Source organism: Phaenicophaeus curvirostris, chromosome 7 (assembly GCF_032191515.1).
Source record: "Phaenicophaeus curvirostris isolate KB17595 chromosome 7, BPBGC_Pcur_1.0, whole genome shotgun sequence".
In the NCBI taxonomy this organism is placed as follows: Eukaryota; Metazoa; Chordata; class Aves; order Cuculiformes; family Cuculidae; genus Phaenicophaeus; species Phaenicophaeus curvirostris.
In genome coordinates this window covers 4,603,467-4,622,641 of record NC_091398.1, presented here as the reverse complement: position 1 = coordinate 4,622,641, position 19,175 = coordinate 4,603,467, and the positions used below count along the sequence as shown (strand labels likewise).

General features: G+C 43.0%; 2 protein-coding genes across 2 annotated transcripts in view; one reads left to right on the top strand and one right to left on the bottom strand.

The window, feature by feature from the left end:
* ACKR3 (atypical chemokine receptor 3) overlaps positions 1-19,175 on the top strand; it is a 198,762-nt gene that overhangs the window by 127,213 nt on the left and 52,374 nt on the right. The window lies entirely within an intron of this gene.
* IQCA1 (IQ motif containing with AAA domain 1) overlaps positions 1-19,175 on the bottom strand; it is a 150,315-nt gene that overhangs the window by 84,413 nt on the left and 46,727 nt on the right. The window contains exons 3-6 of the mRNA XM_069860495.1: positions 10,949-11,273; positions 7,029-7,142; positions 4,791-4,976; positions 3,996-4,067 (exon numbers count right to left, since the gene is read on the bottom strand). Of these exons, the coding sequence (XP_069716596.1) occupies positions 3,996-4,067; positions 4,791-4,976; positions 7,029-7,142; positions 10,949-11,273 (697 nt within the window). The remainder of the gene's footprint in view (positions 1-3,995; positions 4,068-4,790; positions 4,977-7,028; positions 7,143-10,948; positions 11,274-19,175) is intronic.

Genomic DNA, 19,175 nt, shown 5'->3' with positions numbered 1-19,175 from the left:
ACTTACGTAGTTAGCAGTTTGTTAAATCCCACGTAATATTTATTTAGTCATAGTACAGTGTTTACACAGGAGGCTATTCTGGGAAATGCTAATTTTTTCTGACTAGATGAAATGAATTATATTTATCAGGAATTCAAAGAACCAGGAATGTTTGGCAGACTGTTTTCTCAGATATAAATAAATGCATTATCCAAGACAACATGCCTAAATTAGGGTATGTTGAAAAGAGGTAAGGAGGGGAGAACAGTGTTAGTATTTAAGAACACGTAGATCCTTTCATGTGAAAAGGATATAGGAGAAAGAAGAATGGTGGAAATACCATGTGAGAAAATCATAAATCAGCATGCGTTGTGTCACTAACTTTGATAAGGGTTGGAGTCATGATGCAGAGCAATGTGAGACCTGTGTAACTAAATCAGTGGGTGTACCTGCGAGACAAGAAGGTGTTTACGTGTATGCATGTCCAAAGCATGCAGGGCTCACTCCTAGAAATTATTTAAGCCTGTAGAGCACTTGGTTCCAACGGGGTTAATCGCCTCTGCTTGTTAAATGAAGAAAATGAGTAAGGGGGATGTCCAGCCTTTGGAGTACTCCAGCCTCAAAGACAGAACAGTAAGTTGAGCCTCTAAACTGTGGTGGACTTCATCTTGTCTTTTTGTATTCCTTGTCCTGAGGCTACTCCTCCCCTTAGGCTGCTTTGCATCACCTGGATACTAAGCAGTTGCCAAAGACCAGTTTGTGCATTCAGTTATACTGGGTGATAGCTCACTGGCGCTGCAGCAAATAGAAAGGATCAAAGCAACCTCTAATGAGGTGCTTAATACCAGGCAACTTCTAAGTGCCAGAAATGGACAAGTGGAAGGACACACACATTTAAAAACTGAGAAAAATGGTACATTATAATTGCGATGTAAAGGTAAAATACAGCAAGGAAATATAGCTTTCTTTGGACAGCACGTGCATATTTTTAAGACAATCTAGTGTGTTTTCTTGCGATGTTAGCGTGGTTGATGTGGCTTAAACAGAGACTTACGCCTGGAATTTTGGTTACAGTGGTCGTGCTAGAGCTGGTAGAAAACAGCATTGTGGCTGCAACGTGACGAAGATGAGGAAATAGGTCAGGATACAGTTATCAAGATATATGTGCTCTTAGCAAGGCTTGCTTCTTTTTACAAATTAAGCTGGTATGGTAGATGGTGATTTATCAGAGATTTAGAAAAACATGGGCTGAGGGAGTCATGCTGTTTCTCCAATTAAGCTTTAATAAATAATAATAATAACGAGGCTTTACTTTTGAGCCAAGAAAAATCTCTGGAACTCACAGTTTCTACTCTGTCATCAAGCACAAGGTGAAACAATCAAATTCCAGAAAAGATACATAAATTTGTCTTAAGTAAGTAGACAGTAAAGAAAATAATACTGATATAAGTAAAAGACTGGACAATTCCTAGTCTTTGCACATATTTCCACATTTTTTTAGGCCAACAGAACGAAATTTTTTAAAAAAATCATTATTCAGAGTTTCAAATGGATGAATTCTTTTTGTAAAGCAGTCTTTAGATGAAAATAACATAGACATTTTTAAAACAGCTGTAATTATAAGAGAAATTATATTTATTGCAGTAAAAGCCAAGTCTCCTTTGGGATGCACTTGGAGTAATGGATGGCTAGGTCTTCTAATTTATCTAAGTCGTACTGCATTAGAAAAGCAAATTCAACATATTTACACATGAAGATCTGTGGTCATTTTTTAGAGGGCTGATGTGATCGTACATCAAAGGGACCTGACCTTTGGAGCTCGCTGCCTATCTATCAGTGTGAACCAATGCCTGCTTGCCGCTCACTTCCTTTGGAGACCATGCAAGGGAATGTGGCCTGAAAAGTTAAAAGGGAAGCACAAAGGGGGATAAAAACCCACTAGAAATATGAACAGTTGTTGGGTTTTCTTTTTTATTCAGAGGTATCAATTTTTTCCCTACATCCTTTTATGATATACTTGATAAAGATCAACGAGTCTGAGTGCACAGTTGCAAACATCAACTCTTGCTCCTAAATGGAAGCTGGGGAATGAATACACTATGTGTTTGGTTTTAATTCCCTTCAGCCCTATGATCATATAGATTTCTTCCTCATAATAGGGCTATTTATATGCTAGTTATCAGCTACTCCTATCATTGGCCACTGTGAAAAGAGCGCTTGGCTGTGAACCCTCCAACAACTGATATTAGACTTAGGTTTCCTTCCTAAGTTTTAAGACTCGACAGAAACTGTCACGGGACTTGATAGGAAATGATTCCTTGTTTTGCAAAAGGTGCAATGCCTATTTCTTTTCCAGTACATCCTAAATATTTGCCATTACAGGCCTGCAGTACTTTGGGCACAATTGGTACCCGAAGCTCTGGTTAGCTATGCTGGCCACACTTACTGACCAGCAGATGCTAAAGGCAATAATTCTTAAGGTGTTATCTGTGTTTAACATGGCAAACTTAGACAAATGCACATGCTACTTCTTAAAGATAACATACTAAGGTCATTCTTAACTGATGTGCGTTTGTCAGAGGCATGCTATAGGTATATTTAGTTTTCATAATCCTATAACGTAGTTAAGGACAACTCTACTGCTGGGCAAGAAAATCATCCAAATCATTGGTAAGCAGAAAGCACGTTAAGGACTGTAGAACCTACCAAACGCAGAGAAGTGATGACTGCTTCCGTAACGTGGTGCTGTGAAACAGCTGTAGTAGCACGTGGTGCAAGGGCTGGGCTACCCGGAGTTGGAGAGCTGTGAGGCTGCTTCTTGGGTGCTTTCTAGGAAGGAAGGTGTTGAGAAAGAGATGTACCTTCTCTGATTGTGGGAGGAAGAGGTGCTGTCACTTTTTTCCATCATACCACCCAATCTAACTGATCACGGACAGCAGTTCATCTCCCTCTGCTTTTGCAGTATGATGTGGGGAATATTTTCCCTGTTTCTATATACTGTGTACTGTGTTCAGTTCTGGGCCCCTCACCACAAGAAGGATGTTGAGGCTCTGGAGTGAGTCCAGAGAAGAGCAACGAAGCTGGTGAGGGGGCTGGAGAACAGGCCTTATGAGGAGCGGCTGAGAGAGCTGGGGGTGTTTAGCCTGGAGAAGAGGAGGCTGAGGGGAGACCTCATTGCTCTCTACAACTGCCTGAAAAGAGGTTGTGGAGAGGAGGGAGCTGGCCTCTTCTCCCAAGGGACAGGGGACAGGATGAGTGGGAATGGCCTCAAGCTCCACCAGGGGACATTTAGGCTGGACATTAGGAAAAAATTTTTCACGGAAAGGGTCATTGGGCACTGGCACAGGCTGCCCAGGGAGGTGGTTGAGTCACCTTCCCTGGAGGTGTTTAAGGCATCGGTGGACGAGGTGCTAAGGGGCATGGGTTAGTGTTTGATAGGAATGGTTGGACTCGATCTGGTGGGTCTCTTCCAACCTGGTGATTCTATGATTCTATATGAACTTATGGAAACAATGATGTATTAATATGGCAGTTTTATCATGCTTTTCCCCTACTCTTGACATAATGCATTAACTGGCTTGCAGAGGGATGGGACAAGATGACTTTGTGGCTTTAGTTCTACTTCAGGAATAAGGCAGCTCAAATGCCTTGGAATTAGGAATTAAAAATTGATTAAGAAAATCTCCTTGCTCTGTCATGCCTGGGTCAAATTCGCTACAACCTGGGATGAAGACTGCATTGCCTGTTTCTGTATCTGCCATACACATTGGGGTATGTATATATTAGCACAAAAGCATGCAGTGTAAGACAAATTGCACTACTTCTCTACCATCTATCATTTCAGTTTAGTTCTGTATAACTTAGAAATTCCTTTTAAAAGAGGAATAATCTTAGAAATTAAGATTAAAAAATCTTAAATCTAAAATCTAAATATTTTTTCATTTTCTGCTAAATTACAATAGTCCAAAGAACAGACAGACTATAGTGTTTTATATTCTCTAAGAAGCACTACTTACCATCCCCAGAAATATCATTTCCTCTTCTCTCATTTTCTGCGTTTTCTTACGCTGGCTATATCCACGCCAAGCCTGAATTGTAAACAAAACTCTAATGAGATAAATTGGCCTTGCTACAGCTTCCTTTTCTGAGGCAGACACAGGAAAAAACAAATAGAGGAAGGAAAGGCACAATATACAATTGAACCTATTACTCTTTAACAGGTTGCTACCTGTTACATTTCTTTTTTTTTTAAAAAAAAACCCCGAAATTCTGAGGTTTATTATTCCCTCAGACTTGTATCTCTAGCTCCTAAACACCGTGACATCAGGGTTTCAAAAAGTGTTTGGATGGAGCTCTTGTTCTCACCAGGATGAACTGTCTGAATTATTCACATTTAAGGACTGCTCATGGGATTTAGCAGTGATCTCCCTTTCTCATTCTTTTTCAAGATGTGAAATGAACTCTTTCCCTGGAGATCACAGGAGAAGGCATGAATTCCCTGAAATGCACTGGATTCCAAGGGGATGCCAGAAAGAGCAAATGAGGTCATAAAAATCAGAACGGAAAAACAACACATAGGTTATAAAGTCATCCTATATTGCCAGCACAGGACTGTTTCAATTGATCTCCCATCTAGGGGCCTGTCTCATTTTGTAAAGTGGTTGAAATGATGTATTTCACCTTGCTAGATACCCTGAAATCTATCATTTCAGAACACTTCCCATCCTACAAGTTGTTTGTCTAGTGCTGTTCTTCTAAACAAAACATTGGGATTGGTTCTGCCATAAATGTTGTTAAATCGGAGATCTCACCTTTTGAATGGAAACGGCAGCATCATTTGGGTTTGGACCCATCTGGCCCTGACGCTTAGCCAGTCGTCTCTCCATTTTAAGGTAAATTTTTCTCATGTAAGCCATTCGACAGCGGCCTTGCCGAGCCCGTTCTGCAATCTGGATTGCTTTAACAGCTTCTTCAACAGTCATGGCTCTGACAGGTGTCTGCAACAGACAGAGCAAAATAAGCAAAATATTAGTTATGTGTTTTGTTAACTGCCTACCATAGTTGGCAAACAGAACCACCAATGAACTTGGTGTGGAAACTGGGGGACAAAATATCTTGTCACAAAGAGCAGAGACTCCCGTCTCAGTGCTATCTTGCAATATCTTGGAAATTTGAGATTTTGAGAGGTATGTTTTTCTGAGGATCTTTAGGAGAAAGTAAGCCTGATGTGTTGATGTGTGACAAGAAAATTCTGATGCTGCAGCGGGAAGCAAGATGGCTTTATATGGCTCATGTATCCTGTGGAAATTCATCCATTTGAGAAAAAAAGACGTAGAGGACCACAGGGCTTTGTTCCTAGGCTATGGAATGTCTTCCTTTTACTTTTCTGAAGGGAAGAGTTTCTGGATGTGCTGCTGGGATCCCAGCTCTCTTGCTGAATGGAAGGACAAGCTGTTACGAGTCAGCCCAGTCCTGGTCAGACTGGCCCAAGTCAAAGAGGCTTGGGAAAAAACATATCAGAACAGTGCAGCTGGAGAGAGGGACTTCTTGCTCTTGAGAACTCTTGCTAACCCCTCATGCTCCCCATGGAAAAGATGAATTATGGTCCTTTCTTGATGTTAATCCCCCTATTGGAGACAGTTCACATTTGATGCTTATATATATATTGTGTGGAGCTCACTATACTACCATGCTTTCAGCAGGGCTTTCTCTAACAGAATTACACAGAAGGACAAACGATCTGCACAGCAGACTCCTGATGAACGCCACTGTTTTTGATTTATGTTAGAGAGCACTGTCATGGACACTGACGAATACAGCGATCTGGTACACAGCAGCTGGGATTTCCTCACTGTATGTGGCTTGATACAATGCATGCAGAAGCACTGACACCCCTCTAGCAATCCCAGTAGTGATGAACTTGAAGTGCAGCACAGGCGACTGAATTCATACTGTGTGAGATTATTTAATTCATGTTTATTTAAACCTTGTGCTTCTCTTGTGGTGCCTTGGTAAGGGAAACTTGGACGCTGCCAGTGTCCAAAGTGCGAGAGCCTGGTGCTCCCAGGTGAGGCTGCACACCGGACAGTCTCATCTGCCGTGCTGAGAAGAGGTGACAGCAAAACTGTGGGAAACAAAAAGGCTTCCAGATGTAACGTGCTGAAACAGAGCATCTTCACAGATAACACCAGACCACTAGAAAAAGCAGAGAATTTACCCAGAGATTTACTGTGGAGGCTAAGAGGACTGCAGCTGCCCATTAAAGTAATCTAGCAGAGAGCCTGTTCTTTGCCTCCGCAGACTGCCCCTGCCTGACCGGTGCTGTTTCTTTCCCTGGGAACCTTCTCTCTGTTGCTTTCCTGGGATCAAGATGCAGACTTCCCCCAACAGCGCAGTTACCGCTTGGTGCAGTGCAGCAGTTTGACTAAGAGGTTTCAAGTCATCCAGACATGTAGGCATAGTTGTTTATTTCAGGAGCTTAGCACTGACTGCTTGTAGGCAACGCACCATTTGGGAAAGGTCAAAAAGTATATCGAATCCAGAACAGTCATCACTGGAATGCTCATGTACTGCTCTGTAATGACTTGTGTTCTGCCAAAACTCAATTTCCTACCCCTCCTAGCAGCTGCAGCTCTATAGTTGTACAGAGGAGACTGTGGTCATTGTTCAGAGGTTATAAACAACTGAATGTGCTAACGCTTGCGCTGACCCGAACTCTGAGTTTTGCCCATTCCGGTCAGAAGTCTTGATTCAGTAAAATTTAAGCCCAACTTGATATCAGTAGGACTGATTACGTGATGAGAATTGGCTGGGCAAATAAAGCACCTACTACGCTTGTTGATTCATTTCAGTCTTAACCAGACTCAAGATGTGACTGGATATTGTTATGCAGGAAAATTGAATGTTACTTTCTATTTATGACTTATCTGTAAACAAACCTTTTCTTCTTAATAACTATAAAAATACTTTTCACTTCAGTGCTTGTATGTTCAGAGACATCTGGCTATAAAGTAAAAAAACATAGTTATGTAGGCACGTGGTGCACTTACCTGTGTTTGCAATCCAGTATTAAGCAAAATCTCATCAAGCATTTTCTCCCTCTGCTGCAGGGTTTCCAGATTTTCTTTAATGAAATACCTTGGGATAGGTATTTCTAAGTCTTGCTAGAGGAAGGAATAACCATGAAATGCTTTTAGAACTGCATTAAAATCACATTACTTATTAATTTAACACCTTTGTGAAGCAATTAAACAGGACTGAGATTGTTGAATATTTTGCACTATTGGGGAATTTGACCTCTGTAACAGCTGCTGAGCAGTTACTTTGCAATTGCTTAAGGCCTAATTTAACAAAAACAAATAAATCAACCCAGTTTCTGAACCGCAGCAGCACAGAAATCTTTCTTTCTATAAGGGCTCAATTATATTATCAAACTGTTAAAATATTTGGCAGGGTTGTTGGAAATTTAAACGTGATTTCTACTGAAGTGAGTACCTCTGGTTGTCATCCCACTTATTTTTTTAATCAACACGAAAGATTGTGTATGTGGAATGGCATAACCCGTTCTTTGCATCGTATTGAGGACTGGAGATGAGTCTTTAAGAATATTCACTGGTAAGTCTATTTCTTTGGGGCGTGTGTGTACCAGGGTACGTGTCTCCATAGATCTGGTTCATACTGGTGCCGTGTTTCCTATATGCTCTTTCAGGAACATCCCAAATACTTTCTCAGGCAACAGATTCATGGGGAAGGATGGGGGAGGCAAGCAGGATAGTTACCCTATTGTGTTACTCCTTAGGAGCTGCACAGTCAAGTTATACAATAATTTGTCCCCAAGTATATGTGGACACTTGGTCCTTTTGCCCAGGGTGCCTAAGATAGGTACAAGACTGGATGCTGTACTCTCGATGCTCCCTGTTCTGCCTGCTGTGGAAACTGGTGGGCCTTGACTCGCTCAGGGAGACCTTACACTTGATCCTTTGCAGCTTTAGTGACAGCTTTGGTGGGGAGAGATGCAGAGGAGAAAAGCTCTGCCTGTAAAGAACAAGCACTGCTCCTGCTTTGATATAGGCACATGGTAAATATGCTGTTCCCAAGCTCGAAGGCCTTCCAAATTCTAAAGCAAGAATTTGTGAGGAAGGCTGTAGCAAATGAAAACAGCCGCTGTGAACTCTCAACTTAAAGACTTCATGACCCATTCCCTCATTTGCGCACAGTGTGGAGCAGGACATCCCTATTATGGCAGCATAAGAAAGCTTCCAAGCAGGACTGTGTTTATCCCTGTTGATTTTTATCAGTGTGGAGGTCTGACCCGCTAAAGTTTCTAAATGTTTGTTTTAAGCCCCCTGTGTGCACCTTCCAACACCCTTGACTGTTCATGGAAATGATTATATGTTACACATTGAGTGCAAATTGCTTCGGGGTGGATTACAAATCTGACTGTATTTAGGTATGAGAAAACGAGTGGTTTGTCCAGACAAATAGGATGCAAGGGCTTTTATGCTCTCAAGTAGCAGTGTGTCAGTCAGCGTAGGGGCAATAAATATCTCTGATATCTAACCTGGGCTTTAATTACGAGCGATTCTCAATGGTGACTTTTACTGACTCTAAAGATGAGATCAAAAACATAATACTGAGGCTGGAAGGGGTGGGTGCAGGGAGCCTGTTTCTCTTCATAGTCCCTTTTTGGAGCCCAGCACTGAAAGCCTGGGCTTGTGATGTTTAGCCTCAAGTCAGATTTGCAGCTTTTTAGCCACTCCAGACTCTGCATGAGATTTGTGTATTCAAATACCTTTACAATTACCCCAGGAAAAAGAGCAAGTGAGCGTTGGAAGGCAACTGTGCAAAAACATGAGGCACAGACCTAAAGAGGGATGAAGCTTAGCCTTACTTACGGCAACTACTTTATAATGGCATAGTAAAAAGTACACAGTATCACAGCATAAGAAATAAAGACAAAAAATAACATGAGACACTTTCATATCTGCCCAGGGACGTGGTTGAGCCACCATCCCTGCAGGCGTTTAAAAGTCAGGTAGATGAGGTACTTGGGGACGTGATTTAGTAGCGGGCAGGTACGGTTGGAGCTGGTGATCTCTTAGGTCTTTTCCAACCTTATGATTCTATGATCCTCTGCCTACACTCATGCTGTATTTTAGCTCACGGTAACACAGTGAAAGTAAGTACTAGAGATCTCCTTTGTGGGCACGCTCTTTAAGAAACAGCAGTTCTTTGTCAAGTACTGGCTAGTAATTTTGTTTTGAAACTAAGAATGTGCATTTATATTTTTTTCAAGCAACATGAATCTGCATTCCCATCCACTATGGAAAATAATATTTTATAAAGCCTGAAATCCTGTCAGGGTGCTCATTCTGTTTTTCTTTGTAGTAGGCAGGTAAGTGATGCCTTCTTAAAATTAAGGTATTTGAATTTATGCTTTTTTTTCATAAGTGTCAAGCACGACTTTTCAGACTTGCCAACTTTTACTTTTTTGCTGCAGGTGGATTTACTGATGAATCATGAAAACAGTAGTGCTTAATGACTTCAAAATATAACTTGAAGGTTCAGTTTCCCCGGAGATGTGTTTATGCCCTCTGATATTGTTTTCTCATAGTTCTCTGCTGGGATTAACACAGAAGGTAAAGAACTGATTTCGATTGTTGGTAATTACTGTGCAAAATTTGCAGAGTGAAATTCAGATATAATTGCAAGGAGAAACACGTCTGAAAATCTCAAATTAATGCTATAATGATAATAAGTAATTTATCTCGCGTTATAACTAGGATCCTGGAAACAACAGTAACTGAAGCTCCAACTTTTAAGCTATGAGCAGCGGTACCTGGATTTGACAATAGGTGGGGCTGTCTGCGAGAGAAGTAACTGCCTTTTACAGCTGATTTTTCATCCTGCTTTTAAAACAGAGCTTCAAGACTTCGAGTAATTGTCGTTTCCGTCTGGTTCAGGGCGCTTCTTTTATATTAGGCGGTCCTGAGCCCTGGATGTTGAATATGGTCCCAGCTCCTGCCTCCTATACAGGGAGACTTGTCTCAGATTTCTCATTTTGGTAGAACTCATAGACCGGACTATGGAACTTGTAGCATTCCCTGTAATCTCTGGGAGAGGTCCAAGGCTGAGCTGATTCTCAGTGATGTAAAGGGCAGACCGTAGTGGTCTGTACCATGGTTATCTGTTGCCTATCTTATCTAATCCTACACTAAGATCAGACAGGGTCAAGCTGCTGTCATTAATGGTGAAGCTCCCTAAGTTAATATGACTTCGTATTAGCACACGTGCATGCGAAAGATCCACAGAGTGTGTGCTGCTCTGGAGAAGTGGAAATCATAGAATCATTAGGTTGGGAAAGGCCTTTGAGATCATCAACTCCAACCGTACTTGTCTACTATTAAATCATGTCCCCAAGCACCTCTTCCACCCGCCTTTTAAACCTTCTAAATGCGACATATTGATAAAGGAGTGTAGTTTGGGTCAGAGAGTGCAGGGGTAGGATGAGGGGTAATGGTTTTGCAGTTGAATGAGGGAAGATTTAGATTAGACATTAGGTAGAAGCGTTTTCTTGTGAGGGTGGTGAAGTGCTGGCACAGGTTGCCCAGAGAAGTGGTGGCTGCCCCGTCCCGGGAGGTGTTCAAGGCCGGGTCGGATGAGGCTTTGAACGGGGGGGCGTTGGAACAGGATGGGCTTTAAGGTGCTTTCCAACCCAAATCCAAATGATGATCAAGCAGATCAGGATTTAAAATCTTGGTCCAATATATAATGCTCATCATAGATCAAATATATTCTCATATTTAATTAAAATGATATAATTACTGATTGCTCTGTGCCCTAGTGAATGTGCAGGAAACTGCATCACTTTGTGGAGCTTCACAGGCTGCAAGTAAATGTGACTGTCCTTAAAGTACAGGGTAGGTGAAGTTCCTATGAATTTGTTCATAGGAAGTGCAAGCAGACCTACCGGGAGAAGCTCTAGATATATCAGGAGATCGATAAAGTAATGAAACTCTGAGTGCTCCAGATTCACCATCTCTCTCTTGATCTCCAGGATCCGGCCAATTACACCATCTAGCACTTGCCGAATCAGTGCCTGTTTCTGCTGGTTAACAAGTTGGTAGTGGGCTTCCTCCAAATTTCGCAAGATTTGCAGGTATTTGATGTAGGAAGTGGCTAGCATATCGAATACTTCCACACGATCCTTCTCTGGCTGCAAGAACTCATTTTTTTCTCTCTGGAGCAGGATGTCAAGGTCTTTCTGGGCATCTCTCCACATCCTATTGTAGGTGCTAAGTGAAAAGAGGAGACAGTGTTAACCTGACATGAAAGCAAGAGTTTGCATACAGTGATGCCAGGGTTCTATGTGTGTGGATTTCTCAAAAGAGCAAGCCTGAAAATCCACGCCATTATATATACAAAAGGTTTTAACTTTTGTATTTTAAAAACTATTAGCAAAAGTTTCTCTTCTTGATTGTTTTAAAAATAGGAATCTTAAAATGCTGCTTTATTAAACTTTCCACTTCATCCTTAATATGCTTCAAGCATAATGCTTGAAGCTACAACTCCCAAACAGCGCCACGAGTTTCATTCAATCGTGCTAAATGAGAAGATCGTTTAATAGTAATGGTGTCTTCCCCCAAAGCCCTTATGATATGGAAGGTCTGGTTTAGGTCTCTGCATGTTTGGGATGTGGACCAATTGATGTTTCTGAAGCATGTGCTGGTTTTCTGCTGTTCAGAAGTGGTCTCTTGGAGTTACATGTAGGATAAGGGCCGTAAGGTAAAGGTGCTAATGTTAAGAGTGTAGCTGTAGGTTTTATTTCAAACGTGAAGTGAGGAAAGTAATTTAAATTATTTGTACGGTAGCAACTGTTGCACTCCAAGTGATTGCTAAACATCTGGTCCAGGGGCTTAGAGGACTATGTGACATGGAGGATGCCACCTAAGTTCTGCTTCATTTCCAGAACTGATAATGCCGTTTATTTGATGGTTTTGGTAGGAATAGGTGGAGCTCTGCTGTGAGCATGGATGGGCTGTCAGTGGCGTTTTGTGGTAAAAGCAGATCAGTGAAGAATTGTATGGGAAATCATCCTAAAGGAGAAAGAAATGAACTCTGGGCAACGAGGCTTTAACTCAGAGAGGGGCTCAAACAGCAGGTTTGACACTAAAAGGTGTGAACACCTGTGGTAGTGAAAGACCTTTTTAGGTTTTGTTCTATTTTGCAATTTTCCTTTGCCAGGTGGAGTCTCTCTAGGTAGTGACAGGTGTCAAAAAACCTTAGGTCTTCAACAACACGTCTCTACCAGCAGAGCACTGAGACTCATTTAAGCTGGGAAAAAAAACCAGTTTCTGGATTCACATTGTCAGGTTTGCAGGAGGAGGAGAAAACTGTGGGTTGAGGTAATAAGGAAAGGTGACTCTTGTTTCTCAGACCTGGAAACAGAGACCATTGGACTCAATGGTGCAATGCACGTGCTTAGCTTTGCTATTGCTTGTTCTTCTAGAGTCTCACAAAGAGGGGTGAAGACAGTAAAGGCCATGAAACTGTGAGATGAGCTTTCTGAGCAGCACTGAGCAAGTGCTTGTGTATTAATCCTGATGAGAATGCTGGGGCAGCCATTAACATTGTTCATGCTTGGTAACAAAGGTCCAAGCTAGAGCTCTGTCAGCTGATCTTATTCTTCCCAGTCTCAGAGTACAGAAAGACCTGAGGCTCGTGCTGCATGAGGGACCAGTGGGGTGAACAGGACAAACTCCAGCTCACAAGTCCCCTGAGCGTGGGGTGTGTGTTGCATGTCCAGGATGCTGCTGGGACTCCCTGCAGCAGTCAGCAAAACCGCCAACAACCTGAACCCTCCTACTGAATTTGCACCATTAACTTTTCAAAGTGCATAGTCTACTTTCCAGCTGACCTATGTTTCTGCAGGATGCAGCTGGTCTGGCTTTTCCTAATGCCTCTGCAGCCCACCCAGGTCTTTCCCCTTCCTTTTTCTCCTCTTTCATTTACATCCCATTGCACTACCCCTTGCACTCAATTGCAGCAATTAACCCAGGTGGAGGAGATAACCAAAATAAAACCAGCAGAGTGGAGAGGATCAGCACAAACAAGATCAGCATTAGCTTTGACCTAACAGCTCTACCGGTAGATCAATGGGAGATTTGTACACTTCCTCTGAAGTCAGGACACGGAAGAACATATACTAGTGTGAGGTTCACGGGATTTTCCAGCCAAGAAGGAAACAACCCGGTGTTGTACTTCCTTAGCTGTGCCTGCTCACAGGCCGTTTGATAGTGGGGAGGTTATAAATCTTGGAGGAAGCCTGGCCCTGTAGGTTGTCCCCATGGCCACACCATGGGTTTATGAACAGTGGGTGTCCTCAGGCGAGAGTGTTTTGAATGCAGGTTATTGCACAGAGACAACAGACTGTTCTGCAATGGGAACTGACTCCACGGTTGTCCACTCCAATTTGCAATAATCTCTCTTCTTGCCTCCTCTGACTGAGGAATGTCAAGTGGTTCCTCCTGCTGAGCCAGCTAATATCCAGTTTCTTTTTATATTTTGGATGACTTTTAGACGGAGGCGGGGGATGGAGACAGAGTGCTCTTGCCCTTCGGAGTACGTTAACGCAAGGCAATACAGATGGAACAAAATTCTTCTATGAAGCATTAGTTTACCAGATAAGCATTTAAGATGATTGCGAGTACGTTGCTCTGGATCAGATGTTAAGACTATGGGTACGGTGGTAGGGTTGCAGTGATATTCTGTGCGAATCAAGGCAAAAGGCAGGAAAATAAAGTCCCGAAAGAGAGGACTGATGTGGAACTGCTATATTTTCAGCTGGGGGACCTGGCCTTAGTGCTTCAGTGTGTTAGGTACACGATGGTGAACAGCAGATACTCAATAACTGGACAGTGCCAGCGGAAATGCGATTTGAATGTCCCTTTAGTTCACCCTGATTAAACTCTGGAGAATACACACACAGCCATTTGTTTCCCCTTTCCCAAAGCAGGATTAAAATAATTAATTCTGGTTTTACTCAGGTCCAAGTTGGGGCCCTTCTGGACTTGTTTGAAGGATCAGATGTGCTTGGTGTTTGGAGCCCTTTCTGGGGGCCTTGGCAGAGCTGCTATAATCCTGAGAAGCCTTTAGGCTCTGGAGAGAAATGTGTTCAAAGTAGTCAGAAGGAGCAATGCATGTCTTCACGGTTATGCATTGAAATGAAGGACAGGACTGACTCTCTTTGACTGTTAATCAGGAAGCATGTGACTCCTAAGTCCCTATTTGAATTTTTCCCTATTTGCTCAGTCTCCTTTAGCATCAAGTGGTAAACTCCCTCAAAATTGCTTCCATGCACTTAAGGGGGAGAACCGCACAGTCTTGAATGCACTAGGTTTTTATTCAGTCTAACTGGTTCAACTTGCAGGCATGTTTCCATTCTGCAATAGGTAGGCTGTGAGCTGCCTTTGTGCCTGAGGATGATTATAGAATCCCTAGGCTGGAAAAGATCTTTAAGATCATCAAGTCCTACTGTACCCCTCCACTACTAAAGCATATCCCTAAGCACTTCATCCACAATGATTCTGTATCAGGGATGGATTAGAGCATCTAACTAACACAGCAGTGCGAGAGACCAGCAGGATTCAGCATCCTTTTCCTATATTCAAGGCATAAGGTTATTAAATCCTAGAAAAGAAAGTCTATCTCTAGATCTCTGCGTGTTTACCGCAGTGTAAGGAATGCTGCATATTGTCATAGCAACTACAAAATAGGAGTGTTATGGGGAAAATAAGCAACGCTGTAATGGGATGAGGGAAAAACATAAAGCGACATAACTCCAGAGCCCCCAGAGAGCTTTCTGGCAGCTTACAGCTTGGAGGCAAGGTCGAGGCGTTCCTCCTAAGCCATGTCCCTTCTCTTCACTCCCAAAAAGTAGAAACAGAGTCTAAAGCCAGGGCTTAAAAAGACTTGTGCGTGGCATGACTTGCAGTTTGAACCCCACTTCTGTTGCCCAAAATAAACTCAGTTCTGCTTAGTGTAAAACTTAAAAATGTTTTTCTACTCATGTTAGGAAGAGATGTTTAAAATCCTGTTAAATTACGCATCAACTCATTTCAGTATTCCAGAGCCCTCTAACTCTGTACTGATGCTTGACTCATCTCTTCCTACACTTAGAAAAAGGTGTTGGTTTTGAGTACAGCTGAGGTTAGCCTGCTTACTTGTGTTCAACTGGTTTTGAGACCTGAGCATGCTCTTTTTGGAAGGATTTGTGTTGAGCATGCAAACTGTCCCTCAGACTCTTGAGCCATCTGGCATCAGTGGGGTTACCTTTGTGTGTGTGATTTTTCTTTTTGCGGTGTCTTTACTTGGCTGCCAAAGGGAACGCTCTTTCTGTTATTCCAGGATGCGGCACAGTTTGCACTCCAGGCTGTGTCTGTCTCTGGGTTTGTATCTAGAGACAATATACGGGCTGAGCCTTAGGCTTTGCCTGGTGTTTTCTGGGTTATGTATATGGGCTAAGCCTTAGACTGCTTTGCCTGTTTTTTTGTGGGCTGTCCATCCTCTGAGGACAGATATATCTTGCATCTTCACGCGCCAGCCATGTAAATGCAGTGTGTAGCTCTGCATGGGGCCAGCCGGTGGTTCTGATGGATGGGCACATGGAAAGAGATGTAAAGGAAAACATTTGCCTCTGACTTGTCCCTAATACGGAAACTCCTGTTTGATTAAACGAGTGCTAAACTGTGTGTGTGTGCTGCCTACCAGGGATGGAGAAAGAACCAGCTGGGCTTGTGAGAGCAGGGCTGTTCAGGCACAAGGAGCCCAACACATATTCACCACCCTGCAGACCAAGCCAACAGTCACGGAGCAGACAAGAGGTGACCGAGACAAGGGTCTAGGGACAAGGAAGTGTGTGCTGGGGCCGGTCCTCAGGGTGTCCTCTAGCTACTTGGGGCTTGACAGGTCAGGCATTGTGCTGAGCCCTGCGCAAACACAGGGGAGGGAAACCCTGCCCTGCAGCCTCTGTAAAATAAAGAAACAAGAGACAAAGGTTGGGAGGGGAAAGTGAGGCCCTGAGAGGAAAAGGGGCTTGCACAAATGATGCTGCTTTTCTTTTTTCCTTCTCTTTTTCTAAAAATCACCAGACTTGAACAGAGTTACCTGCTCAGAGTTAGAAGCTGCTTAGGTATTGCTTGGGGATTGCTGGACTGAATTATACTATATGAGGAGCTCTGTCTTTTGTCTTCCTACAGGCAAAATGTTTTTGAGGGTGGAGAGGTGCAGAAAGAAACAGAGATCAGCATAGCCTAATGACACAGCCAAATTGACCAAAAGGTTGTCTGAATCAACTCCTGTTTTAAAAGCCTTTAATCTGCAGTCTGGAGCAGGGCAGACTCGTGGTGCTGAGCCTTAGGGTCCAGCCTGTCTTCCTCCTGAAATAAGATTAGCCTTACGATTATGTCAGAAGTCTTAGCTGGTGGTGGATCTAACATTGCCAGATGACTTCCCTTAAGCACGTTTGCTCTGGCCATGGTGTTTTACGGATTGAAGTGTTTGGGGGAAATAAAAGATAAACTTTTAACGGGCTTTGGTTGTGACAGGCAGCCTGATGGCATTAACAGGAACAGCTCTGTGCTTCTGTCATCCCCAGCTGCAGTCGTTGGTACTATGACAGAAAGTGAATAGGGGATAAAGGATTTTCGTGGCATAAATGTAAAGAGAAACTGCAGGGAAGGCAAGGAAGCCTGCTTCTTTCAGCAGCAGTGGCAACAGCCCCACACCTCAGCAGGTCTTGAGCACTTGCTCCAGTCAAACTGGTAAGGATGATGGGAAAAATAGCTCTTTTCTTACAGGAGAGCATCACAAAGCGATTAATGCATTATTCTAGGCTAAACTTTGCAGTAGCATGTTCCAAGGGCCATCCTTCTGTCGGTCAGGCTGGAGGCTGCTCTTTGCTTTGAGGCAAGAAGGAGGACAGCAGCCTCTGCTCCTTCGCAAGCAGTATTCCTCCTGGCCAGGGAAGCATAAAAGGCTGGGGAAGGAGAGCTTTGGTTACTTATTTCCTCTTCCTGTGTCTCTCTGCTGCTGCAGATGCTGTAGTGAGCTCTTGACTGAGAGACGAGCAGCCAGAAACAGCCCAGAGCTGAGAAGGCTGTACCTATTCAGGCTCCAAGCAGTGTTTCTCTATACCACACTTTACTGGGTGTGGTAATGAAGTTTATTTCAGAATTAACTATCCTCTGCATGTAATTTTATTTTTATTTTTTCTTCCTAAGAAAAGGAAAGGACAATTGCCTGTCCACCTGCATGTTTAAGGGCAAATGCTGTGACTGGGTGCTGCTTTGCCTCTACTGGAATCAGGAGGCTTTAAGCTCAAAGGTAACATGGTCTTACTCAAGTTTCTTGAAAGCCGAGCCTCCTCCTTTCTCTGTTTTCTAGCACAAGTGCTGCTGGGATATTTCCACTAACAACGCTTTTTCCCAAAGGAGACAATGTACGAGTAATGCACAAAATCTTTCCCTACCTGCTCATTACAGAGGAAGGGAGACAGAGAAGGGAGTTGCGAATTTCAGTTTTAGTTGTGATCCTTTGAGTTCTGTCTCTGTTTTCTTGCTTTAACGTGAGGAGGACGACATGCTAGTGCTCACGGAGGTGGAAAGGGGGGCAAAAATGGATCAGTGAATGCCTGGGAGATGTATGAGAGAGAACATGCTAGGAATGCCCAGGAGGAAACTAATAATTGTGGCATTTGGATGGAATTTGAAGAATATGGCCTGGGGCCACACACTGAATGAGGGGATAAAAAGAAATATTCAACAACAGTCCAATGGCTGAATGGGGCTGGGACCCCATGGGAAGAAAATAGGATGTGATCATAACAGAAGAAACAGCATCGTAATGCAGCCACGTAAAGTGGAAGAGAGGATTGCAAGTTGCACTGATGTTTTCTTTGGTTTTGCAAACTTAATTCTCTTTGAGCTTGGGGATGTAATATAAAATACACAGCTCTCCTTTGGTTGTTTCTGTTGGAAGCAGAAGGGGCGATCCTAAAGATCTCATCTCAGATTAATATTTAACCACCGACTAAGTTCTATTTGTGACATGAGATTAAATTTTACAGCTTTTTGATTGTTTAAAGCTCCTTGGTGGCAATGGCAAACGTCTTGTAGCTGATTAAAAACCTGGTATGAATGGCAGCAGTGCCAAGAATCAGCTTTGAATGTGCCTAGTTTAGGACTGTTAGAGCAAGTTAAGAAATCACTGCTTCAAGATCCTATGGGTCACGTAAATGATAAACAAATTCATAAAAGAGGAGGAAATGCAGCAGGAAAACACAAATTCAAAAACATCTATGTAAATCTCCTGTTCAGTGCCTGGAACAAAATGTACATCTGTATGCAAATGCTCGGGTTTGAGTACTTTAGGAAGTGTGACACGTCCAGCACTTCTTAATCAACCCTGCAGCAAATGCAGTGGGCACCCTGTCTCGTGAGAGTTCTACTGTCCTTTGGAAATATCATTTACGTCTGGATGTGTCGACTTCTGGTTTTCTGGCTCCTGGTGCTTACTGATGCTAAGAGAATACAGCTGAGTGTCTCTGTACCAACACAAAGCTCACTAAAGCAGCGGAATGACATGCTTTAGCCCGTATCTCTGTTTTTAAACTGCAGGACCCTGAGGATGGTGAACACACCTGGAAGTACTGAACTCCTAGCCACATCAACAGTGTGCAGCGTGACTCTGTACTGCAAAAGTTGCCAGTTTGCTCCAACTTGGGTTGCCTGTAAGACAACTGCCCTGCGTGCCCACTTAGTACAGCCAGCACGTCCAAGCGGCTGCATGAGATGCACACTGATTCTCCCTCTGAGCGCTGCAGCTGTTCTTCCAGATGTCTAAAAAGCAGCTGCCTACCTCCAACTCAAAAAAAAAAAAAAAGTGATGTGCTGTGCAGCATTTCTATACAGGACACAGGATGTGGCTATACAGTACTGAAAAAATCAGTGTTAGAGGCTCAGCTGTGATTACTAATATGCCTACTTCTTTGTAGGATGGAATCCCTCTTCACATGAGATGGTGAGATGGGCAGCCAGCCCCATTCCCAGCTAAAGAAGGTAGTGTCCCCTAAAAATAATCATGCTCAAAGTTCCTTTTCATTAACCCCATGCATTATTACCTCTTTGCTTCACTGCCCT